Consider the following 27,994-nt stretch of genomic DNA (forward strand, 5'->3'; position numbering starts at 1 on the left):
GGAAATACAATGTGTATAGAAAGGATAGACAGGACAGCAGGGGAGGAGGGGTTATGCTATTAATTAAGAAACACATAAAGTCCAAGGAAGTGAAGCCAGTCGACATCGATGGACAGGGCAGTGTCGAGTCAGTTTGGTGTGACATAAGCATAGGGAAATCAAAATTGAGAGTAGGAGTGTGCTATAGGCCTAATGACTCTGATGAGTATAATAAGATATTGTACAGGGAAATAGAGTGGGCCAGTAAATCAGAGAGTCTTATAATGGGGGATTTTAATTTCCCAGATATTGACTGGAATTTGTGGTTTGCTCACTCGCACACTAGCAAGGCTTTTGTGGATTTATTGGATGATTGTTTTCTACATCAGCATGTTCGTGAGGCAACAAGAGGGAGCAATACTCTTGATCTGATTATCGGTAGTGATTCTTCATGCATTAAGAATCTGCAGATAAATGAACCATTAGGTGGCAGTGATCACAGTGTGTTGAAGTGGGATTTACTCAAGGAGGTAACTACCATCAGAGGTAAAGGGAAGGGTTTTTGTTTTCGTAAAGGCGACTATGATGGTCTGAGACAGTATTTAAATTCTATACAGTGGGACCAACTGATGATGTTACCAACAGCAAACTCAAAATGGGAAGCATTCAAGGAACTAATCTTGGAGGCTACCAGGCTTTACATACCAACTAAGAAATATTGTTCAAGGTTTATGCCTAAATGGTTGTCAGATGAACTAATGAGACATGTGGCAGAGAAGAAAATGCATGGATACATACAAATTAATGGGTGACATGGAAGCCTATGATAGATATAAGTTGGTCTGTAACCAAGTCACAAAGGAGATTAGGCAGGCAAAGGCAGACTACGAAAAATCCTTGGCAAAGGATGCAAAGAAAAACAGAAAAGAGTTCTTTACATATTTGAACTTGAGAAGGAAAGGGATGAATCAGATTGGTCCACTGGATATTGATGGTTCAACAGTTGAGGATCCTGCTCAGGTGGCTAACAATCTAAATGAGTATTTTGCATCTACATTCACGCATGAGGAGTTATTCAGGAAGGAGAATGATGTAGGTAAAATAAACATTGGCAGTGAGCTGGATGATTTTGTAATAACTGAGAGGAAAGTGCAGGAGAGATTGTTGAGGATAAACATAAAAAAGGCACCTGGGGTGGATGGGATCTATCCAGTTATATTAAAGGAGGCAGCAAAGGAAGTATGCAAACCCCTAGCCATAATTATGAGAGCTTCTTTGGACTCAGGGGAGGTACCCATAGACTGGAGATGTGCAAATGTAACCCCAATTCACAAAGGAGGATCAAAGGCTGACACAAGTAATTATAGACCTGTTAGTTTAACTTCTGTTCCAGGTAAATTAATGGAGGCACTGGTTAAAGAAGCACTGCAGGATCATCTAGACAAGAATTCAGTTATAGCTCAGACGCAGCATGGTTTTGTTAAGGGCAGGTCTTGCCTGACCAATTTGATTGGATACTATGATGTAGTCACAAAAGAACTGGATGCAGGGAATAACTTTGATATTATATATTTGGATCTTAGAAAGGCTTTTGATACTGTTGCACATGGAAGACTGCTGCACAAATTGGAGCAGTGTGGCATTGGAGGCAAATTGCTGCTATGGATAAGGGGATGGTTGAGTGGCAGAAGACAGAGAGTGGTAATCAATGGACACTGCTCAACGTGGACTAATGTTATTAGTGGAGTTCCTCAGGGTTCAGTGTTGGGTCCGTTGTTGTTTTCGGTGTTTATGAATGATATTGATGATGGGATATCAAGTTTAATGTCCAAGTTTGCAGATGATACAAAGGTTGGCAGGGTCGTTAAGGACACTACTGACGCTATGCTGCTGCAACAGGATCTGGAAAGGTTGAACAGATGGGCTGAGAGGTGGCAAATGAAGTTTAACATTGACAAATGTAAAGTACTACATATGGGAAACAGTAACCCCAGAGCAACGTATCAACTCTGCGGTACTACACTGACAGTGGTGGAGAATGAAAAGGACCTGGGGGTAATTGTGCAGGCAGATATGAAGTTCTCTGAGCAGTGCAGACGAGCTGCAAGAGTAGCTCATGGTGTCTTGTCAATGATATACAAGAATTTTTCTAGCAGGGATAAGGAGGTGATTATTCCCTTGTATAAGGCAATGGTTAGGCCACATCTTGAGTACTGTATACAGGTCTGGAGGCCTCATTTCAAGAAGGATGTAGAGCTGCTGGAACGGGTACAGAGAAGGGCAACAAGATTAGTGAATGGAACAAAGGGTTGCTCTTACGAAGAAAGGCTTAAGTTTTGCAAATTACAGAGTCTGGAGACTAGGCACCGGCGAGGTGATCTGATAGAGGTGTATAAGGCTTTGAATGGTTTGAGCCTGCTCAATGCCAATGGGATTCTTCATCTTGCTCAGAATAATCACCTCAGAGGGCATAAATTCAAATTGAGGAAGGACGGATGTCGGATAGATGTGCGGAAATTTGCCTTTGGCCAGCGGGTGGTTGGTTGGTGGAACCGACTTCCATCACTTGTTGTTGAAGTTGATAGCCTAAACAAATTTAAAGCTCAACTGGACAGGTATTTCGAACGAACAGAAGGGTGAAATGGGAGTGGGGTTTTTTTTTTTGGCTGATGCTGAATAAGCTTGCTTTCTTGCATCATATGCCTCTACTAATGCTAATGCTAAAATGGACCTATTTATCTTCACTTTAAATTGAAGAGATTTTCATTACTTTTTTAACTTGTCATGTCTGTCAATTATGAAAAAAGATACAATTTCAGATGATAATTTGTGACATGATTGACAATTTGCGGCATGATACACATTCCACATGATTGACAATGACAATCAAGTGGAATGCGTATTGTACACATTCCACTTGAAGTAATTGAAAGAAGACTTTAACATTCAATTTCAAGATCTTTGTGACATATTTTTGTACCAGAATGGATTCTGCAACCATTTGAATGTGATGTGTCTCAAATTGGGTTTATTTAACAAAAAGAATTAACTGAAATTACAGAAGATTTGGAAGTGAAATTTGTATTCCAAATTAAAGGATATGCCTCCTATTCGAATAATGAACATATGCAAAATAAATATCCTAAATTACAAACTAAGGCAGAACTTCTTTTTTTAACTTTTCCCAGTTCTTATCTAGTGGAAGCTGGATCCAGCCATGTCAATATTTTACTAAGAAAAACAAATTAAGTAAATTTAGCCTGGACAGCTTAATACTGCACACCTTAATGCAAACTATCAGCTAAAACTGTCTGATTAACAATTAATGCTAATGATTAAAATGGGCTGTGATTTTTACAAAACTAAACTGTCAGTAATAAACCAAATAATAAGTTTACTATGTTTTTTGTTACTAAATAAAGTAATTGGTAAGTAATCATGAACTGATTGTTACTTATCTATGTATTATAATTATTTTATATTTCTTAATAAATAATTAACTATTATTAACAGATTTTTCTTATAATCCATCCATTAAAATTAAAATGTGTGTATTTTTTGGATGAGGGGGAAAGAGGTCGGCAGGTAAAAGAGGTTTGGAACCCCTGCCTTCTAGGATGGAGATTATTGACAAGGCACATGCTTTCTTGTAATAGGAGATGGCTGGACTCACAACATAAATGTGTGGTTTAACACAACACTAACAGAGATTAAGATATATATGTTTATCATATCTCTGCATTGCTTTTTTGCTCATAGTGTAATGTGATAAGCACTGACATCATGCCAATGCCAGAATAGCCACCTCTATATCATTGAGTGAGTAAATGAGAGAGAGAGAGAGAGAGAGAGAGAGAGAGAGAGAGAGAGAGAGAATGGCTTGGCCTCACATCTGGTGAGAATGGGCTTGGCACACCCAGGGTCCTGAGCTGGATATTATCATTCTTCTCTTTCTTGGTGATTCTCTATTACTTCTCTCTCTCTCTCTCTCCCTCTCTCCCTTGGGGTAATTCAGAATTTTTTATTTATTTATTTTTTTTAGTTGGTGCACCATAAGCCTCAGGCTTCCTTGCACTATATGACTAATAATAATAAAGAGTTTTTATATGACATTGAACTGCAGATTATTGCGACAATTCAGGGTACCACATGGTTACAATTTACCCACAACTGAATGTATCTGCAAATATAAAGCCACTGAAATCCACTAAATTTTGAAATACTGTGTTTCTATTGCTCTAAACCAATATATAGGATCACTCTAAAAGTTTTCCAATACAATTTTTCTCATTTTCTTTTTCCATTTTATTTAATAAAATTCATTAAAAAATCTGAAATCTTGTTTACAATTTACAATAATAGCTAATTTTCCTTTAGACTTTCCCCTTCTCCCCTCCCGATGGACCACAGAATTTCAAAACATTCCTAGCAGATAGCATAGAGTAGTCCAATTTCAAAAGGAGTCAAATGACAGGGTTTACTGTAAAAAATTTAAAGGAAAAAACAGAGAGATGCTGTAATAATTTTGAAGGCAGAGAAGGAGACAATGGGCATGGGGGAGATATTCACACATGTCTGTAAAACAAGTACAGGTATGGTGTCAACAGAAGGCACAGATGGGCTCAGGTTAAGCGTTTGCATCAGAACAAGGAAAAACTGGCTATCATGCAGTAGCCAACAGAACCTTAGCAGTAATACTAGACAACATGCAGTAGCCAACAGAACCTTAGCAGTAATACTAGACAACATGCAGTAGCCAACAGAACCTTAGCAGTAATACCAGACACCATGCAATGTGCAGATGCATTGGACTGGGCTGGTACATACAAAGAGTTGTCACTACTACAGTTCAGAATTAATTTAGGGAATCTGAATGCAATAATTACTAACTAGACTATTGAAATGTTTTTGTCCACAGTTCACTTCATAACAAATTTCAACTAGAATACAACTTCATAAAAGTGCTTCTGAGTTGTTGATAATGTAATATAAATGTTGAAGCTACCTTTCAGATACTGTCACTGGAAAATTATTTTGTGCCAAAAACCAAGCTCAGCTCCAGTTCATGGAGCCATCACCTAAACTCTCATTGCGAAAAATTTAAGATGACTTTCTCTGTAGAAAAGTGAAACATGTCTGATCACTACATTGTCAGACGTGAAATGTGTGATTTTGATGGACATTAGAGACAAAGAACAAACCAAAAATTCTGAGATATAAATCATTTGAGCAAAACTGACAGCTGTTTACAGAGAGTATGACAAGAAAAAGACACAAAAGACTCCTGAAAGACTACATTAATTTTCAAACTGGGGAAAGAAATCACAAAGCTGGACTGGACTGTATTGGAGTATTTACCACCATATAGCAAGGATCTCACTCATTTTAGACTTCCACCTTTTCACTTCAATTAAGGGTATCTCTTGTGAACAAAACTTTAAGAGTTGATGACAAAGTTGTTGCTGAGGTGGAAAAAATGACTCTGAGTGACTGAAGGGAATTACTACTGATAAAGAAACTACCCATTGTGTGTACATGAGGCATAAAGCTATAAAAAACACATTTATATAGAAAATAATGTGTCAAAATATATGTAAAAATACTTTCACCAATTTTCAGCCTAAGTAAATTTTTGCTCAGAAAAAAAATTATGGAGCAAAACTTTGAGTGATCCTCACATTTTATTAGAATCTGTTCTTTATATCAGTGATTTAATTTGTCATATTTTTTATTGTATTTTAATTCGTAATAAGCAGTTTTATCATCACATTTTTTTTTTAAATTTCCTTATAGTCAAAGTATGAAAAAGTGTAAAGAAATAATCATATATACTTCCATAATTATATCAAAACATGCCCTCATATTGTGAAAATATACAATGGCATATTTTGTTTTAATTACAAAAAATGCGTGTATCTAATCTGAAAAATAATAAAATGTCTCGAAACAAATTTATTGTAATTAAATAAACTATGAAAATACCTTTGAAATGCAGAAAGTTACCACGGCTACCACATACAGATTCAATTGTAGCTCCTGGGTTCAATACCCAGTTAGCTTCATGTGTGACACTGAAGTCATCATTTAAGGTAATAAGTCCATTGATATCACCTCCAATGTATATCTGAAAAATAAGTGCTCTTCTGTTTTATATAAACACTATAACATCTCATACAACTTACATAAAAATAAGTTAAACTTTTGTTGTTCATACCTCAAAAGAAAAGGCCAAAATTGTGCCTCTTTTCCTTACTTATCAATATTGTCTGAGCTATCAGCTGTATAAGATATTAGCAGTTTTTTTGATGAAAGATGGACTAAAATATTGAAAGTCTCGCAGCATGAATTAATTATGCATGTTAAGTGGAAGGTTATGAAATTACACGTAATTATTTGCACAGTGCATCGTTTTTTTTTTTTTTTTTTATAAAAACCAATAACAAATGTGCAAATATGTCCAAAAATTTTCCATTTCTTCATTTTCAATGAAAAACAAGAAATAGCTAAATAAAAATTGAAATTATGTAATTTTTTCTATAGTATGATGTATCTATTTAATATTACCTTTCAATATTCAACTTGCAACCTCACATCAAATATACAACTAGTACTACCTCACATTTCCTATTTAACAAGCCATGGAAGGGGGATGGGATAAAGAAAACAGTCTATGCCAAATGTTTACACCAACCTTATATAGATATAGTATTGCAAACAGGTCGCTTGAGAGTTCAAATCACGTAGGTTGGTAATAGAGAGATAAATTTATTATTTATTGTAACTACTCTTAGAATTTGCAAACATAATAGTATAGCATAATACATAGAACTTAAACTTGATAAAAGATCTGAAATACATATACCATAACTGCAATATTGCAGTATATACACCAATGAGCCAAAACATTATGACCAGCGAGTCATTACGCAAATCGAGGCAACTGCAGGTGAACTACGCATGTACGTGGGCCGGGACATGATATAAAAAATACCTGATACTGAGCACTGTTAATCAGTGTTACTCTTGTTCTTCAAATGGGAAAGGGTGGGTCAGACAATATCCGAAACGACATGACTGGTGGGGTGCTCGTGGTCAGACGTGGTTAGTACTTACCGAAAGTGGTCGGAGGAGGGGAAACCCACAAACCGTTGGCTAGGTTTTGGATGACCACGGCTCACTGATGCTCGAGATGAGCACAGGGTCTCCCAGATGGTATGTGACAACAGAAGGGCGACTGTGGCACAACTTGCCGGTAATTGGAATGCTGGTGATGGGGAGTAATGTGTCACAACACACAGTAAATCAAACCCTGCTGAAAATGGGGCTGTGTAGCTGCAAGTCGCTCCAAGTGCCCATGCTTACCATGGTTCGCTGGCGACAGCACCTACAATGGGCATGAGAGCATTGAAACTGGACCTTGAGTGATTGGAAGAAGGTTGTCTGGTCCGATGAATCACGTTTCCTGTTGCACCATGTGAATGGCCGGGTACATGTGCGTTGTTTACCTGGGGAAGTGATGGAGCCTGGATGCACTGATGCGTTATACTGCATGGGATGCATATAAACTATCACGTGACACAGAAGCCAATAGTAGATACAAGGTAGTCTGTAATCAAGTTAAAAAGGGGGTTAGGCAAGTGAAGGCAGATTATGATAAAAATATTTGGCAAAGAATGCAAAGTCTTCTTTACTTATGTAAACGCTATAAGGAATGGGAAAAAATCAGAATGGTTCACTTCATATCGATGGTTAGACTGTTGATGATCCTGCTCAGGTAGCTGACAAACTGAATGAGAATTATGCATCTACATTCACAGATGATGAATTCTCTAGGGAAGGGGAGGCCAAAAGTTTATCAAACTCTAACAGGTAGCTAATTAATTTTATAATAACTGAGAGGAAAGTGGAAGAGAAACTGCTGAAAATAAACATAAGAAAGGCACCTGGGGTGGATGGATTCTATCCAATTATATTAAGGGAGGCAGCAAAGGAAGTAAGCAAACACAGCCATAATTATGAGAGAATCCTTGACTTCGTCACAGATTAAGCAAATGTATTGTCAATTCACAAAGGGAGATCAAATGAGTAATTACAGACCTATTAGCTTAACTTCTGTTTCAGGGAAAATAATGGAGTCACTGGTTAAAGAAAGATTGGAAGCTACTAGGCTTTTCATACCGATTAATACATATTGTTCAAGGTTTAGGCCTAAATGGATGTCAGATGAACTAATGAGACTCATGGCTGAGAAGAAAAATGCATGGGACGCATATAAATTGGTGACACAGAAGCCTATGACAGATATAAGCTAGTTTGTAATCAAGTCACAAAGAAGGTTAGACAAGCAAAGGCACATTATGAGAAATCTTTGGCAAAGGGAGCTAAGAAAAACAGAAAGGAATTCTTTAGTTACATAAACTCTAGAAGGAAGGGAATGAATCAGATTGACCTACTTTATATCGATAGTTAGACTATCGATATCAAGTGGGCAAATGTTGATGATCCTGCTCAGACAGCTTACAATCTGAATGAGTATTTTGCATCTACATTCACATGAGGAGTTTTCAAGGAGGAAAAGGCCAGATGTTTATCAAACTCTAACAGGGAGTTAAATTATTTTGTAATTACTGAGAAATTGTTGAAGTTAAACATAAGAAAGGCACCTGGGGTGGATGGGATCTATCCAGTTATATTAAAGGATGTGGCAAAGGAAGTAATGAAACCCTTAGCTATAATTATGAGGGCATCCTTGGACTCAAGGGAAGTTCCCATGGAGATGTGTAAATGTATCTCCAATTCACAAAGGGTGGGGGATTAAAGGGTGACACAAACAATTACAGACCTATTAGTTTGGCTTCTGTTCCAGGGAAAATAATGGAGTCATTGGTTAAACAAGCATTGCAGGATCATCTAGACAAGACTGTAGTAATAATTCAGCATGGGTCTTTTAAGGGGAAATATTGTCTAACCAATTTTATTGGATACTACGTTGTGCTCACAAAGGAACTGGATACAAAAGATAATTCTGATATCATATACTTGGATTTCAGGAAAGCTTTTAATACACATAAAAGACTTCCATACAAATTGGAGCAGTATGGAATTAAGGGAAGTTGCTGCTAGGGATAAAAGAATGGTTGAGAGGGAGAAGACAGAGAGTGGTGATTAATGGACACTGCTCTTCATGGACTAATGTTATTAGTCGTGTCCCCCAGGGTTCATGTTGGACCCATTGTTGTTTTCTATATTTATCAATGATATTGATGAAGGTGTATCATGCTTATTGTCCAAGTTTGCAGATGATAATGAGGTTGGCAGGGTTTTTAATGACAGAATGAACATACAACTGTTGACATCCGTGGTGAGCGGACGTGCCTTGGTGGTGCTCTTTACAGTAATTACTTCAACCCAAAGGATCGGGAACACCTTGTGCTGTGGGAGGAGGAGTACTACAGAGCCCTCTCACAATTTTCGCATGAACTATTAGGGGATTAATGGAGTAGAGGAGGATTACAGAGGTTTGAATACTGCTTTTATATAATTTATATTTTTATATTATAAATATAATTGTATTGATATTTAGTAAATTTTACGATGGTTGTTACAATTTATAATACCCTCTTATGAAGTGTTGATTAGCCTTCAACAATTCATAAGAGGATATCATGACTCATACAGAAATAGCCAATGGCAATTTCCAGGTGAGTCATGATTTTATCCTTTGCAGAACCTGTGGCATGTATTCCAAGGTCGACCTAGTGGATAATCATAGCTCACCTGCTGATTCCTTTCTTTGTCACCGTTGTATGGAGTGTACCAATCTTAAATTAAAATTTGGTGCACTGCTAGAACAATTTGAGTCACTGAAAAAACAGGTGCTTGCCCTCGAGAAAAATGTAACTGGGAGCTCGTCAGGGACTCAAGACTATAGTAATCTACCAAGTGATGTACTTCTGATTCAGGCCCCATCACAGAATAACCACGTGCAAAGTACTCTGGTTCAAAAGTACTTAGTTCTATTAGGAGACTCCATTGTCAGGGAAACGGGAAATATTTTTTGTAATAAGAATAGGTGAACTAGAACCAGGGTATGTCTGCTAGGAGCAAAAATTAATGATATCAACAACAGGCTGTCAGATTTTAAGAGTGGTAAAGAGAATATTATTATTCATGTGAGAACTAATGACATTAAGCAAACACGATCTGACAATTTGTTAGAAAAATATAGGACAATGCTGAAGGAATTCTGCGAGTTAGGTCACAATGTACATGTGAATGCAATTCTACCCAGGCATGTTAGGAGGGATTATATGCTGAAAGTGTTGGACTCTGCAAGGCTTTTGGGGGGAAATTTCTATCAGCTTGGTCCGCACTTATAGGTACAAGGAATCTGTTTTGTAGAGACGGGATACATTTAAACAAAGGTGGTGCAAGAGTTTTTGCCAGTATTATTGAAGATAACTTAAAGGTTTAGGGAAACTGCTAGTCTGTGGGGACGGACAAGGGTAACAGAGATACACGTTTATCTGATAATATTGGTCCAAGTAACACTTGCACATACCTCAAGTGCTTTTTTATTATCACAACAGAACATATTAGCAAGATGTTCTGAGGGCAATAAACATTTCAAATGAGTGGATAGCTAATGCTAGGGAAGTGAGCTTAAATAAATTTAAGGGGTATGTCAGGGTAGTTAACTATACAAGAACACTAAGTCCTAATTGTTTATACAGTAATGTCAGAAGTATTGTCAATAAAATGAGTGAATTCAAACTGCTGGTTAAGACAACTAACACTGACATAAATAGGACTTATGGAAACGTGGTGCCACCTGGAGATAGCAGATGATGAATTTCAGTATGGTATGTATAATGTATTTAGGAAGGATAGGGCAGATAGAAGGGGAGGTGGTGGGGAAATGCTTCTTATCAAAAGCAGCCTGAGCGTGATGGAAGCTTTCCCGGATTCAGAAGTTTCACATGTTAGCATAGAATCTGTATGATGTGAGTTGTAAGCAAAGGTATAATGAGAGTGGGAGTAATCTACAGGCGAAGTAGTAGTAGTGGCATGTGATGCAAGAAAGCAAGTGTATGAGCTTATGCAGCATCAGCCAAAAAAAAAAAAAAAAAAAAAAAAAATCACACCATTCCCTCCAAATGCCTGTCCAGTTCCTCCTTAAATTTATTTAACCTGTCAACTTCCACAACAACAGATGGAAGTTTGTTCCAGCAATTAACCACCTGCTGGCTAAAGGAAAATTTCCGCACATCTATTCTACATCTGACTTTTCTTAATTTGAATTTATGCCCCCCTTAGGTTCGTAATCTGAACAAGTGGAAGGATCCCATCAGAATTCAGCGTGCTCAACCCATTCAAGTGATTGTGAAGATTATGATGAGAGCCTCTCCATGCAAATGGAATGGGCAAGTAAGCATCAATGTCTTATTATGGGTGATTTTAATTTGCCTCTAATTGACTGGAGCAAATGGAAAGGAAACTTGACATGGGGGCCAAAATTTTTAAATCAACTAGATGATTATTATTTGTATCAACATATCAGGGAAAGTATTCGGGAAAAGAATATTCTAGACCTCATTATCATCCATGAATCAGATGACACAATAGGGCTGACAGTAGAGGAACCAGTAGCAGGAAGTGATCATGAAGTTTTACGGTGGATGATGAAGAGAGAGGTAGCAGTAGTTAACCCTGTTTTAAGCCTACTTTTAACCCCTCACTCGAAAGTTGTCCCCCCTGAAGAAAACTAATAATTTCCATAATTTCTACTCAATTTACAAAATTGAAACTCTCAATATACATAAACAGAACTATATTCTTTGATTTCCTACCTTTTGCACTCAGCAAAAACTATTAATTCACTCTAAAACAGCAAAAATGTACGATCACATTTCAATTTATTAAAGGCACAGGAATGCCCTTTAATATCTTTTCAGGAAAGGAAATTACGATGCCTTAAGGTGCTACGTGGCCTCTATTAACTGGGTAGATATCTCACAGAGAGCGAATACTTGAATTATAGTATACCTTTAAAACATTAATCACAGAAGCCTCAAATGCATATATACCATTAAAAAATTACTCCACGAGGAGGATTCCAAGTTGGATGAATAATGAAATTGCCATATTACTTGGGCAGAAAACGTTACAGAGCAATAAAAAGTACTGAAGCCTATAACAGCTACAAAGTGATATGTAATAGTGCCACAGAAAAGGTTAGGCTGGCAAAGGCAGATTATGAGAAATCGCTGGCAAAAAGAGCAAAGGGGTAAGGAATTCTTCACATATATAAATGCAAAGAAGAGAAGAATAAACCAAATTGGATCCTTATGTGATGGATGTGGGATAGTATTAGATACTCCAACTGAAGTTGCAGATGAACTCAACAGTTACTTTGCATCGATATTTACAGAAGAAAAACTCTTTACATCAGTGAGAAATTCTGGGAGTGAAGTTTTAAAAAAATGTAATTAATGATGTTGAAATTTCACATGTTTATTTAATGAAAAAAGTTTCGAGTCTTCAGACCAGTAAGGTTCCTGGGGTTGATGGAATATACCCTATAATCTTAAGGGAGGCGGCAAGTGAGTGCATTCAACCATTCAGGTTAATCATGAGAGCATCACTGGACTTGGGAGTGATTCCATTGGACTGGAAAAGTGGCAATGGGCGGTTCTAAGAGTGAAGTGGAAAATTACAAGACGGTCAGTCTAACTTCAGTAGTAGGGAAAATCGTGGAGGCAATGACAAGGGTGGAATTCAGGATCATTTAGATAAAAATGTATTCTGAAGGATACTCAGCATAGTTTTGTAAAGGGAAAATTATGTTTAACTAATCTGGTTAGCTATTTTGACAGGGTCATTCAAGAGCTGGATTTAGAGAATAATTTCGACATTGTTTATTTGGATTTCAGCAAAACTTCTAAGTCCCACATGAGCAGTTACTGTATAAGCTGGAACAGGTTGGAATCACTGGGAAATTCCTTAGATGGATAGCAGGGTGGCTTCAGGGCAGGAGGCAGAGGGTTGTGATAAATGGTTATTCCTCAGGTTGGATTGATGTAAGAAGTGGAGTTCCCCAAGGATCAGTATTAGGACCACTGTTATTTTTGATTTTCATAAGTGCCATCGATAAAGGGATGTGTAATGATGAGGGAGTGATGTCTAAATTTGCAGATTATGTAAAGTCTGGTAGAATAGTTAATGATCACTGCCAAGCAGAGCTTCAGAATGACCTAGATAGATTTCAAGGATGGTCAGAAAAATGGCATCTATGCTTTAATCCAGCATAGTGTAAGGTATTACACCTGGGGAACAGTAACCCCAAAATAACTTATACACTTAGGGAATTGAACTAAAGCCAGTCGTGGAGGAAAGGGGCTTGGGTGTTATGATACAGTCAGACATGAAGTTCTCCGAACAATGTAGACAGGTTGCTAGGAAGGTTCACGGTGTGCTATTGATGATCTATTGAACATTTGGATTTGAACTGAACATAAGGACGTCATAATCCTATTATATAAGGCTGTTGTTAGACCACACTTGGAATACTGTGTTCAAGTATGGAGACCATACCTAAAGATAGACATTAAACTTCTTGAAAGCATCCAAAGATGGGTAACTCACCTGGTGAGTTTGGAAAAAGGGCATCCATATGAGGAAAGACTAAGAATATTTGGGTTGCACAGCTTGGCAACTAGGCACCTTAGAGGAGACTTGAATGAGGTGTTTAAGGCTCTGAGAGGCCAAAGTAAAATGAATGAAGTCAAAATTTTCATGGTTATAATTGATTCTAGAACAAGGGGCCATAAATTCAAGTTACGGGAAGAGATGTTTAGACTGGGTTGCAGGAAGTTTTATTTTAGCCAGAGAGTTATAAATTACTGGAATAAGTTATCTACATGGGTGGTAGAGCTGACAGGTTGGGGAAATTCAAAGGTTAGCTGAATAACTAACTATGGGAGGAGGGAAACGCACAGGTTGTCTATTTCCTTTTTCTTTTATTAATTATTTATTTTTAAAAATTTTCTTCTTATTATTATTTTATTTTATTATTACTTTTTTCTGGTTGGTGTGGCATAAGCCATAAGCTTCCTTGCACCATGTGGCCATTGCTAATACTAATACTGCAATATGATCTATTAAAGTTAGGCAGATGGGCTGAGAAGTGGCAATTGAAGTTTAACATTGATAGAAGTAACGGATAGAAGTAACTCCCAGAGTAACATACAAAACTGTTTGGTATAAGGCTCAGGGTACTGAAGAGTGAAAATGATCTCAGGGTAATTGTGTAGTCAGATATGAGGTTCTCTGAATAGTGCAGATAGGCTGCCAGGACAGCTGATGGGGTTTTCTCAATGATATACAGGAATTTTGCTACCACGGATAAGGAGGTGATTATCCCTCTCTATAAGGTCAGCCACACTTTGAGTACTGTAGGTCTGGAGGCATTACTTTAGGAAGCTGTAGAGCTGGTGGAACAAGTAGAGATGAGGGCGCAATGAGATTGGGTGGAGAACAAAGGGGTGCTCTTCTGAAAATTGCAGACTAGGCACCAGTGAGGGATCTGACTGAGGTGTTTAAGGCTTTGAATGGTTTGTGCAAGCTCAGTGCTGATGGGATTCTACCTCTTGCTCAGTTTATTTACTTGAGGAGGCATAAATGCAAACTGAGGAAGGATGGTTGCAGAATAGATGGCCAGAAATTTGCCTTCAGCCAGCGAGTGGTTGATTGCTGGAACAAATTTCCATTTGTTGTTGTGGAAGTTGATGCCTTAAATAAATTCAAGGAAGAATTAGACAGACTTTTGGAGGGAATGGATGGGTGGAATGGGAAGGTTTTTTTTTTTTTTTTTTTTTTTTTTTTGGTGATGTTGTGTAAGCTATCTTTCTTGCATCATATGCAACTACTAAGGCTAATGTGGCTCACTGGCTTGAAGTTGTAAGCAGTCAATATACATACATTTAAGAGAGAGAATTCAAGTTAAACATTCTGCTGATTAGCCTAAAATTATAGTAGGAAAAAAGTATTAAATAATTACTAAAATTAATTAATTATTATCCTAAAATCATTTACTAGAATTATTTAATTATAAGCCTGAAATTATTTAAAATTATTTACCCTCACACTGCCTCTGCCAAACTTCATTGTCAGGTTGACACAGTCCAGCAGGTTGCTTTCTCTGGGCATCTGCTACACCCATGCACGATTGTCCGATAGTAGATCATATACCATGACTTGTTACTCCAAAGCACAGTTTGTTTGTTATTTGGTTTTTAGGAGCATTAGCAACTAAGGCCATATTGCTGAGACTCCAAAGCACAGCTTTCTATTGGTCTACAGTCCAATAACAGTGGATCTTACACCAAGCTAGATGATGTCTGGCATTAATCAGGGTTATCAGTAGTTTGTGGCTGGCTGCATGCTCTTGATAATCTGTATCATGCAGCATTTATCTATAGTCCATATCATCCTGCAGATTATACTAGTGCCAATACATGTCTTAATCATTTCATTGAGGGCCTCTGTGGGCTGAGACAATGCTGCGCTATTCTGAGCAGACAATCCTTTGAAGGGCTCTCCTGTCATGTTCCTTCACCTTCAGAGGTTTTTTGGGTCATTTCATAATAGTTTTAGCACCAGTTTGATTCCATTTGCATATTAAATCACCAATCATTGACCTAGGAGCCTTCAGTGCTGTTGAAATGCTAAAAAATACAGTTCAATTGCTTATGTGGCACCCTAATATCATTCCTTGCTGGAAGTCTGTTAACTCTGTCAATTGCAGGATCTTGCATTCACAATACTACCATCTCCTTGATGGCTTAAGAGCACATGTCTGACCTATGGTGCTTTGGTAGGACTTGACCAACTAATGGAGGGGTCTCCGAATATTAATAGTGGGACAGTGTATATGGAGTTTTTTTTAAAAAGATTATTTAAAAAATGTGGCCAAGCAAAAAAACAAGTTTTATTTACATTTGACAGTTACATTTCTCTGTCCCTTTGTACAACTTGATCTCAAACATGAAGGAGGGCTCTGATACTATCGGCAGACTGGTTTTGTTGCAGAATAGCATGGAATGATCTATTGTTTGCAGTACATCTTGTATTTTCTGAAAGTCTTGACTTCTAAATGGCTTTTTTATCCTGTGGAACAAATCAAAGTCACAAGTAATTATGTAAAAAGAATTGAGGGTGGGGTTCCCAGGATTTACCATTACCACTGCTGCAATAATGCCTTTAATGCACAAGCTACATGGCCCATTACAGTGTTGTGCAAGTTGATTGATGCTGTTTTTAGGAAATGGCAGCACTTATATTATATTTCTGGATGTAAATATTTCTCCAGAAATGAGCCAGAAATATTAGAATTTATCTATTTTACTTATTCCCATCAGGATTTACATGCCTGAATCATGATGTTTCCCCAAAGGTGTCTAGTGGCCAAGGAAAACTTTTGCATCTATTTGTATTGTAACCAATGTCTTACACTTCCTGGACCACCTTTAACTCCTTGAAAGAGCTTGATACAGAATAATGCCATCTCAGCCACACACAATAATCAACACCACTTAAACCCACAACCTTTACTACAATGAACAGTCATATTCCCCGGTTCTCTCCTGAATTTTTTTGAAAGTAGAGAACTTGGATGGGACTATTGGTTGGCTTGGCATTTCAGTTCTGGCTCATTCAATCAAACTCAAGTTTCATTCAGTGTGATTATGTGTTCAAGAATAATGAAAACAGCTCAGAACACTTATAATATGTAATTATATTTCACTGTCCAACAAAAAATTTTCCCATTAACATTTATGAAACTGCTGCTGCACAACTATCCTGTCTCTTTTTATAGGTAGCCTACACCGAATGATTCCTGGACATCGAGCATCATGTGTAAATGGCAGTGTTGCCACACTACAAGATCTTTCTGACACTCCTCACATAAATCTACTTTTTGAAAACCCTCATATAAATCTTTCTAACATACATGTTGATTATAAAATAACATCTGAGTTTTGAATCCCTATATTTCAAAATGTATCTAATGGAAAGAGTTGAAATTTTCTTATAATTGGTGTGTGCTTCAGAAAAATCTCACAATTAGATTTGCATAGTTTGAGTTTGTGCCATCATTGCAGGATGAAAATCATTATGTCAAATAAACAAATTGACACAAAAAAGAAGCCAGAACTAATTTTGACAACTTTCAAACACTCCTTTAAACTCATGCACTGTAATCTTCAAATCATAATCTTTCATTCAAAGCACTTTGAATTTAACTTCAAACTACTTTGAATGCTTTGAACAAAGTAGCTAAGAAATATCAGCAGATCAGTGCTTCACTGTTGGCAGGTCCAGCAATAGTCAGACTACCAACAGTGGAGCCCTGATCTTAGTATTAGCATTAGTAGAGGCATATGATGCAAGAAACAAGCTTATATAGCATCAGCCAAAAAAAAAAAAAAAAAACCCTTCCTATTTTACCCGTCCATTCACTACAAAAGTTTGTCTGGTTCAGCCTTGAATTTATTTAAGCTGTTAACTGCCACAATGCCAGATGGAAGTTTGTTCCAACATTAAACCACCCACTGGCTAAAGGCAAATTTCCACACAACTATTCTGCAACTGTCTTTCCTCAATTTGAAATTATGCCTCCTCAGGTGCAGAATCTGAGCAAGAGGAAGAATCCCATCAGCATTCAGCTTGCTCAAACCATTCAAGGCATTAAACACCTCAATCAGATCAAATCACAGGTGCCTAGTCTACAGACTCTGTAATTTGCAGAACTTAAAGCCTTTCTTGATAACCACAATACTTTTTTCCACTCACTAATCTTGTTTCCCTTCTCTGTGCTTGTTCCAGCAGCTCTTCATCTTTCCTCAAATGAGGGCTCCAGACCTGTATGCAGTACTCAAGGTGTGCCTTATACAAGAGGATAATCACCTCCTTATTCCAGCTAGCAAAATTCCTGTGTATTATTGAAAAGACCCCATAAACTACTCTTGTAGCCTGTCTGCACTTCAGAAAACTTCATATCTGACTGCACAATTACCCACAGGTCTTTTCCATTCTTCACTATCTTGAGTGTAGAACTGCACAGTTGGCAAGTTACTCTGGAGTTACTGTTATCCACATGAAGCACTTTGCATTTGTCAATGTTAAACTTCAGTTGCCACCTCTCAGCCTCTCTGCTCAACTTTTCCAGATCCTGTTGCAGTAGTATACTATCATTACTGTCACTAATGACCCTAACAATCTTTTTATTGTCTGCAAACATGGACATTGATAAATACAGAAAACAACCATGGGCCCAATACAGACTCCTGGAGGGCCCACTAAAAACATTAGTCCACAAAGAGCAGTGTCCATTGATTACCACTCTCTGTCTTCTCCCACTCTACCATCCCTTTATCCATAGCACAAACTTGCCCTTAATGCCATACTTGTACAGTAGTCTTCCATGTGCAACGGTTTCAAAAGCTTTTCCTAAAATCCAAATATATGATATTAAAATTATTTTTTGCATCCAATTCCTTTGTGACTACATGTAGTATCCAATCATACTGGTCAAACAAGATTTCCCCTTAATAATCGCAAGCTGTGTCTGAACTATAACTGCAGTCGTGTCTAGATGATCCTTCAGTGCAAACCCTTAGCCATAATTATGAGATCATCCTTGGACTTAGGGGAAGTTCCCACAGACTGGACAGGTGTGTAATTACTTGTGTCACCCATTGATTCCCCTTTGTGAATTGGAGATACATTTGCACACCTCCATTTTGAGGGGACTTCCCCTGAGTCCAAGGTTGATCTCATTATTATGACTAAGGGTTAGCTTACTTATTTTTCTGCCTCCTTTAATATAACTGGATAGATCCCATCCACCCCAGCTGCCTTTCTTATGTTTAACTTCAACAATTTTTCCTCCATTTTGTTCTCAGTTATTACAAAATCATGTAACTTCCTGTTAGAGTTTGATAAGCTTCTGGCCTCCACTCCCCTACAGAATTCCTCATGTGTGAATGTAGAGGCAAAATACTCATTCAGTTTGTCAGATACTTGATCAGAATTCTGAACAACTGAACACTTGATATCAAGTGGACCAATCTGATTCATCCTCTTCCTTCTAGAGTTTACATAAGTAAAGAAGGCTTTACTTTTTTCTTTGCATTATTTGCAAAAGATTTATCATAACTTGCCTTTGCTTGCCTAATGCCCTTTGTCACTTGATTACAGACAATCTTATATCTACCATAGGCATCTGTATCTCCTGATAATTTATATGCATCCCATGTATTTTTCTTCTCTCTGTCATGAGTCTCATTAGTTTATCTGACATCCGTTTACGCCTAAACCTTGAACAGTATTTCTTAGTTGTATGAAAATACCAACTAAGAAATCAGGTGGTCTCACTGTACAGAATTTAAAATTGTCTGAGACCACTGTAGTTACCTCTATGAAAGCAAAAACTTGACTAGATATACACATATTATACAGGGTGTTTCAGTTAAACGTTTCAGAACTTCTAAGAGGGGTAGGGGACATCCTGACAACTCGAAATCATATAGCAATGTGGGGTCGGAAATGCTTTCCTGAAGCGGTGTTGTACACAGAAGCACCATAAAGAAAAGAGACCGTAAGTGAGAAATCGTTTTAATAATACATGAAAAGAAGCAAAAGGTACATGGATTAAAGTAAGTGTTCGAAGTTTCTTCCACGGGCTACAATGCACGCCTCACATCTCCGACGCATGGACATCCGAACATTCTGGAATACTCCAGGCGAATTTCGAATTTCTTCGGCAGCTACTGCGATTCTTGCAACCAGCTCCTCAGCATTGTCAACAGGGGTGTCATAAACTAGCGATTTCATATGACCCCAGAAATAAAAATCAAGACATGATAGGTCGGGTGACCGAGCAGGCCAATGCACGGGACCACTACGTCCGATCCGCTGTTGACCAAATGTGACATCCAGGTAGTTACGAACATCTCCGCTATAATGGGCAGGGGCTCCATCGTGTTGGAACCACATTGTCTGTTGCGTCGATGCAGAAATCTGTTCATCTCTCAAAAGTTGTGGCAATACTTGCTGCAGAAAGATCAAGTAGATAGGTCCGGTTAGACTACACGGTAACAGGTAAGGTCCGATGAGGTGATCTCCCATAATACTGGCCCATACATTGACCGAAAATCGAATCTGTGCTGCACGACGTCGTATTGCATGCAGATTTTTGACCACCCAGATATGGTCGTTATGCGTGTTGAAAATTCCTTCCCTTGTGAAGGATGCCTCATCGGAAAACAACACTTCAGCAGGAAAAAGGGGATTTGTAGCACATTTTCCAAGGTACCACTGTGCGAAAGCAATACGAGGTGCATAATCCTCCGGTTGCTGTGTCTGGACACACTGCACGTGAAACGGATGCATGTCTTGTTCTCGGAGAATCCTCCAGACGCTGCAATGGGAAACCCCGACTGCGTTTGCTAGACTTCGTGTACTCGTTCTTGGATTCCCCTGTACATGCTGCAGCACATTCTGTTCGACGGCTGGAGTCCGTGCTGTTCTTACCCTGTCCCTGTCAGCTCTTTCAAATGAACCTCTCTCAGCTAACCTCTGGTGCAGTCTTGCAAAGAAATTATGACTGGGAATACGCCTCGTCGGATATCGTTCCGCGTACAAACGCTGTGCGGCTGGCCCACTACAATTTGCAGCCCCGTACGCCAAATGCATATCAGCTAACTCTGCGTTCGTGTAATCATCCATTCTACTAACTTGGCGTTCTTGTGCGAAATTAAGATTCCCTGCACTAAAGCTCGGAATTTTCGATTCTGCCCATTGGTATATGATTTCGAGTTGTCAGGATGTACCCTACCCCTCTTAGAAGTTCTGAAACGTTTAACTGAAACACCCTGTATACAAAAATACATATGGCTGTGGGAAAATAAACATCAGTGAGACAGTGCAGTTATTTGAAATGGGGATTAGGGAACATTAACAACATATAGAAAAGAGGAATACTTGGAAATACAAGGTTGCAGATCATACCTATGAATGCATTTATGCTTTTAATGTAAAAAATCCTGAAATTATCAGGGATAAAGGATTTTATCAAAAATTAAAGGAGCTACGTATATAAAAAAAATTAAAGCTTAGATAATAAATAGAAATATGGTGAAGGATACAGATGCATTATAGCAGCATCTGCTTGGCAAGAGAATATAATTTTTTTTCCCTCCCACTTCATTTTTCTTTTCTTGACTGCTGAGAGGAGTTGTGTATGTGATCAAGGGTGTTTTATAAAGACTGTTATTGCAGTATAGCAGTAGTTTTAATTTTAGTTATCTGTTAATGGAAATAATCTGAAAAGGTAATGACACATTTAAAATTATGATTAGGAAAATGACAAAAGTGTTTCATAAGTATGTGAGGTATATATCAAATATGTAGTAGTAGTGGCATGTGATGCAAGAACGAATGTGAATGAGCTTATGCAGCATCAGCCAAAAAAAAAAAAAATAAACAAATAAATCACACCATTCCCTCCAAATGCCTGTCCAGTTCCTCCTTAAATTTATTCAACCTATCAACTTCCACAACGACAGATGGAAGTTTGTTCCAGCAATTAACCACCCGCTGGCTAAAGGCAAATTTCTGCACATCTATTCTACATCTCTCTTTTCTTAATTTGAATTTATGCCCCCTTAGGTTCGTAATCTGAACAAGTGGAAGGATCCCATCAGAATTCAGTGTGCTCAACCCATACGAGGCCTTATACACCTCAATCAGATCAACGTGCAGGTGCCTAGTCTCCAGCCACTGCAATTTGCAGAACTTAAGCCTCTCTTGGTAAGAGGATCCCTTCATTCTCCTCACCAATCTTGTTGCCCTTCTCTGTACATGCTCAAGTGAATCTACATCCTTCCTAAAATGAGGCCTCCAGACCTGTATGCAGTACTCAAGGTGTGGCCTGACCATTGCCTTATACAGAGGGTAATCACCTCCTTTTCTCTGCTAGCAAAATTCCTATATATCATTGACAAAACCTCATGACCTGCCCTGGCAGCCTGTCTGCATTGCTCAGAAAACTTCATATCTGACAGCACAATTACTCCCAGGTCTTTTTCATTTTCTACCACCTTAAGTGTAGTACCACACAGTTGGTACATTTCTTTGGGGTTACTTTTACCCATATGCAGTACTTTGCATTTGTCAAGGTTAAACTTCAGTTGCCACTTCTTAGCCCATCTGCCCAAATTATCTAGATCCTGTTGCAGTAGCATACTGCCATTACTGTCATTAACAACCCTGCCAACCTTTGTATCATCTGCAAACTTCGACATTAAGCCTGATATACCTTCATCAATATCATTGATAAATATACAAAACAACAGTGGACCCAACACCGAACCGTGTGAGACTCCACTAATAACATTTCCACGAAGAGCAGCACCCACTGATTACCACCCTCTGTCTTCTCCCACTTAACCATCCTTTTATCCATTGTAGCAACTTACCCTTAATACCATTCTGCTCCAATTTGTACAATAGTCTTTCATGCGCAACAGTGTCAAAAGCTTTCCTGAAATCCAAATATATGATATCAAAATTATTTTTTGCATCCAGTTCCTTTGTAACCACATCATAATATCCTATCAAATTTGTCAGACAAGACTTTCCCTTAACAAACCCATGCTGTTTCTGAATTATTGCTGCAGTCTTGTCTAGATGATCCTGCAATGCATCTTTAACCAGTGACTCCATTATTTTACCCGGAACAGAAGTTAAACTAACTGGTCTGTAATTACTCGTGTCACCCTTCGATCCCCCTTTGTGAATTGGGGATACATTTGCACATCTCCAGTCCATGGAAACCTCCTTGAGTCCAAGGATGCTCTCATAATTATGGCTAAGGGTTTGCTTAGTTGCTTTGCCGCCTCCTTTAATATAACTGGATAAGATCCTATCCACCCCAGGTGCTTTTCTTATGTTTAACTTCAACAATTTCTCCTCCACTTTGCTCTCAGTTATTACAAATTCATTAAGTATCCTGCTACAATTTGATAACCTTCTGCCATTTTCAAACCTTAATAATTCCTCATGTGTGAATGTAGATGCAAAATACTCATTCAGTTTGTTTGCTATCTGAGCAGGATCATCAACAGTCGAACCATCAATGTCAAGTTGACCAATCAGATTCATTCCCTTCCTTTTCGAGTTTATATACAGTGTTTATATGTATATACAGTGGATATTTTTAAAGGGAAGTTTGGAATATTATCTGCATTGGATATGAATTAATGTGGCATGAATTACAACTATTTTAAGAATATCAGAAGTATATGTGATTTTGTTGAAGACTGAAGAGTAATATCTGTGTTGAAGTTCTTCAGAAGGTACAGAAAAAGCAGCCAAGTTTTATCTAGCTAGTGTGAGAAAATTCCAACTTATGTGCTTTTAATCTGCATATATTGATAATTTGGATAATATATTGATAATTGATATTTTAGAGCAGAAAGCCTCAAGCTATGTAAATTAAAACTATGACATTAGTTAGTGCATTTGCATCATTTTTATATAGTTTAATTTTTTAGACAAACTGAAGTTTGTACATTAGCATCATTATTAACTAACTCATCATTATTAATTTACTAACATCTTCATTGTAGCATCATTATTGTAGCCTTCTCTAATGGGGAAGCATTACTTATTTGAAGTATAAGGAGAGCAATTTATTGTGAAGGATTTCAAAATATGAAATGTTACAATAATGATGCCAATGTACAAACTTTGGTTTGTCTAAAAAATTCGAATATGTAATAATTATGCAAACTAAGACAGTGGTGAACAGCGTCGAATCAGAATGGAAAGCATTCAAAGAATGTATAGCTAAGAGCAGCTGACAGAGCAGCTTTGTGGAAGGACAAGCAATAGAAGGAGCAATGGAAAGAAACCCCATGGTGGAAAGATAGGATGAGAGAGGCTGTGAAAATCAAGAATAATGCATTCAGGACCTACTTTCAGAACAGAAATGATGAGAATAAAGAGAGATATGAAACCATGAAGAGAGAAGCTAAGAGGATAGTTAACACAGAGAGAAGACTGTGGTTGGAAGAATGGAGTGAAACTCTACGACAAGATATCGACAGTAATAAAAAGACACTGTATGGCATAGTGAGGAATAGAAGAAGAGATGGTGAACAGAACAAACTTGATGAATGAGAATGAAAATCTAATAACCAAAGATGAAGAGAGAAAAGAAAAATGGAAGAAGTATTTTGAAAATCTGTTGAAAGTGCAGGACAGCCGGCAAAAGGGACAAAGGCAGGTTGATCATAGAAGAGGAAATGGAAGAGAAGGTACGGAAAGAGAGCAGACAGACTTGACGTGGAATGATGTAGTGCAGGCATGGAAATACATCAAGACAGGTAAGTCTGCTGGTATGGATGAGATAAATGGAGAGATGCTGAAGGCTACAGGTGAGGCAGGGATAGCATGGACATACAGACTGTTCCATAAGGTGCCGAAGGATTGGAAAGAAGGTTTGATCATCCTATTGTTCAAGAAGGGGAACAGGAAAAAGTGTTCCAATTATAGAGGCATCACATGTGAGTAAACTGTATGAAAGAGTCTTAGAGCAAAAATAAGAGGAACGAAAGCCAAGGAACAGTATGGCTTTAGGCCTGGCAGATCAACGGTGGATCTAATTTTCTGCATCAGGCAACTGATGGGAAAGTATTATGAACACAATAAAGAATTATGGATGGCATTTTTGGATATAAAGAAAGCATTTAATGCTGCAAAGAGAGAGAGAAAGTGGGAAGTTCTAAGAAACTTGGGTATAGAGGAACATCTTGTGGAGGGAATTGAGAATATGTGCACCAATACAGTGAGCAAAGTAAGAACAGTGATGGGGGTTGACAGAGAGCTTCGAAATAACATCAGGTTTGAGGCAAGGAGGTGTCCTATCACCACTACTATTCATAGTTGTCATGAATGATGCAATGTAGAGTGGTGGAACAACTTGGACAGGACCAGATGAAAGTCATGTTCTTTGCAATGAACTCTGCATATGGGGAGAGAGCAGGGAACAAGTGCAATGCAAGTTGATATATGGGCTAGTATGGCCAATGAATTTGGAATGGTTTTCTGTCAGGAGAAGAGTGAATGGTTCTAAAGAGGAGTGGCAAGCTTGACGGATACATTACAATGGAAGGGAAAGAGCTAAAAATGGTTAACAACTTCAAGTATCTAGAAAGCACAATTACAAAGACTGCTTTTTTTGTAAAAAAATAGGTACTCATTCTTTTGAAAATTAAAAGGATATGAAAAGTACTCTAAAAAAAATTTTTTTTCCTGATATTGTTATTTTAGTAGTAATGTTTTTGGAATAAGAACAACAAATTTAATATATTAACACAGTTTATGGGCACCTCCGTAGCCAGGTGGGAAGAAGCAGCAGTGCATAGCACACGCTTCTTGATTAGACCGGGGTTCGAGCCTGTCACCACAAAATAGGGAGGATGCGGAAAGGTCAGGGAATGACCACCGCATATCCCGGAGCAATATGGCCTTAGCTGCTAATGCTCCTAAAAACCAAACAACAACAACAACAACACAGTTTATTAAGCATAAATTTATTATTCAAGTATATAAAAAAATAAGTAAAATGTGAGTAAAATAAGTAAATAAATCTCACAACTACTGAGTGCAGGGCACTCAGTATGAAGGGTCTGTAGTCACGAATGATCATTAGTGCAGTATCTCAAATAGAGAGCTTTATGGTAACTGAAAAAAGTTTCTAGTACTCTGGCTTGGCCTGAAACTGAGGAACTAATGAAATAGTTGTCTATTTGAGTCTTTCCAGTTGTGAATGACAAGGGTGGGAGAAGCTTTGTTTGTTTGTTATTTGGTTTTTAGGAGCATTAGCAACTAAGGCCATACTGCTCTGGGGATATGCGATAGTCATTCCCTGACCTTTCTGCATCCTCCATATTTGGTGGTCACAGGCTCGAACCCCGGTCTAATCAAGAAGTGTGTGCTACGCACTGCTACTCCTGCCCACCTGGCTACGGAGGTGCCGGTGGGAGAAGCAAATCCGACTTCTTCCTGGAGAAGCAATTAAAGTCTTGGGGGAGAAACAACTAGCAGGTCATTTCTCCCCGGTGAGGGCAGTGCAAGACTCCGTGCAGGCACCTCCCCACCACTGCCACCACAACACTGGTTCTCTGAGTACCTCCTTGCCAGGACAACTCCAGCTTTGAAAATTGTTAAAAAATACTTCTCGTCACAAAATTTATAAATGACCTTTATAGAATTATTAAATAACTATTTAGCAATTTAGTAACCTTTTTGTCACAAAAAGGAGAGTTACTTAGTACAAAGAAGTGTGCTATCGAAGTGCAATAAAAATTGTTTTTTAAATTTAACACAAAAAGTAAATAATAGATTTCAATTGTAATAGTTTTCCCTTGATAAGCATCGAATAACGCATAGCTAATGTGATTTTTAAATTTTTAGTTCCATTAGCGACGGAAATAGAGGGGGGGAACACGAAAATTTCTCACATTTTCCTGTCTGGTGCCGCCATTTTTAATTTTAAAAATATTTTAAATTATACTTTAAGCCTACTTGTTAAGCTCTTTCCAACAGTGTATAATAAGTATAGGTTATCAAAAACATTTTTGTCCCTTCCCATTTACCCCCCATTTATCAGACAAATTTTTGTAAACAGCAATCAATATGCTGTTATGATGGCCCACATAATGTACAAACCCATGCAAAATTTCAAGTCAATAGGTTGAGTGGTTCCAGAGATGCAATGCTGTGACAGATGGATGGACAGACAGACAACCAAGTGACATTATAAAGGTCCTTCATTAGACTATGGACCCTAAAAATAATAAGTAAAAATAAATAACATAAGTAAGAATAATTTCATAATAAAGTTTTTGTAGAATATTCCAAATTTTTATTAAGTTCTCATCTGACACCCTATGCCAACTTATTTTCTTCCTCTTTGTGTGTCTCTTGCTGAATGGCATTTCGAAACAGCCACGAATTGTCACATTTTGCTGGATCGAAGCGGGTCAGCGGGGGACCTACAATTTTAAGAAACAGAAGTGAAGAAACTGTTTTTGTCATCAACGAAGCTCTGGTTGGGCTGGCGATCACGTTCATTTGTGAAATCCTTGTTCACATTCACTTGATGAAATTGGTATTGTACTCAGAGCATCCATAAAATGCTTCGATTCTTCTGAAACTATCTTTTCAATTAGATATACCCAAAATCCATGAATTGTATCACTTTATTTTGTATTAATTTAACTGAAGTCCAATTGACAATTTTCTAACTTCATTTTCACCAAATGCTAACAATTCATGTTTAGAAGGTTTAATACCTTCATTGTCCTCGTTTTCTTTCTCTCATCATCCATATTGTCACTAATTCTTAAATTTGAATTTTTTTCTTTTCTTTTTTTTTTGAAACTGTCCAAAATGTCAGTGTCATTCAGATATTCAGGTACTGAGACCATGTAAACAGCGATAGGCAAAATTTACTGAAATATGTGGATAATGCACTTCCATGAAACAACATATAATTATTTGTCAGGGTAAAAGAATATCACTCTCTCCTAATTCTCAAACGGGGCACTTACAGTTGTTTCACAGTGGTGTCCAACCTACGGCCCACCCGGAAAGTGAACTAAAACAGCATTTTAAATTTTGTTAATTATCAGAAAAATTCTCATTAAATGTTTTGTTCAGTAAATGTAATTGTATATTGTACTTAATCAAATTTTCAAATATTTTCAATTTTACTTTTACATGCAACAAGATATGGAAAATGTAACACACTAAAGAAATCTAACTTTGAATTTTTTTTGAATATGGCCCCTGTGGAAAAGTTTGGAAACCACTGCAGTAGAGCCCATTGGGAATACCCCTTGATCTGCTCACTGTTGACGAGCACAACTTCTCCATATGTGGG

General features: G+C 37.8%; 1 protein-coding gene across 2 annotated transcripts in view; it reads right to left on the reverse strand.

Moving 5' to 3' along the window:
* The window catches only part of LOC150086817 (reelin-like), a 1,004,591-nt gene that overhangs the window by 365,311 nt on the left and 611,286 nt on the right, over positions 1 to 27,994 (reverse strand). For both annotated transcript variants that reach the window (XM_090372773.1, XM_090372772.1), the window contains one exon: positions 5,962 to 6,103. In XM_090372773.1, coding sequence (XP_090228899.1) covers positions 5,962 to 6,103 — 142 coding nt within the window. The remainder of the gene's footprint in view (positions 1 to 5,961; positions 6,104 to 27,994) is intronic.

The sequence above is a fragment of the Mastigoproctus giganteus genome, chromosome 4 (assembly GCF_048544385.1).
Source record: "Mastigoproctus giganteus isolate SK-2022 chromosome 4, ASM4854438v1, whole genome shotgun sequence".
Lineage (NCBI taxonomy): Eukaryota > Metazoa > Arthropoda > Arachnida > Uropygi > Thelyphonidae > Mastigoproctus > Mastigoproctus giganteus.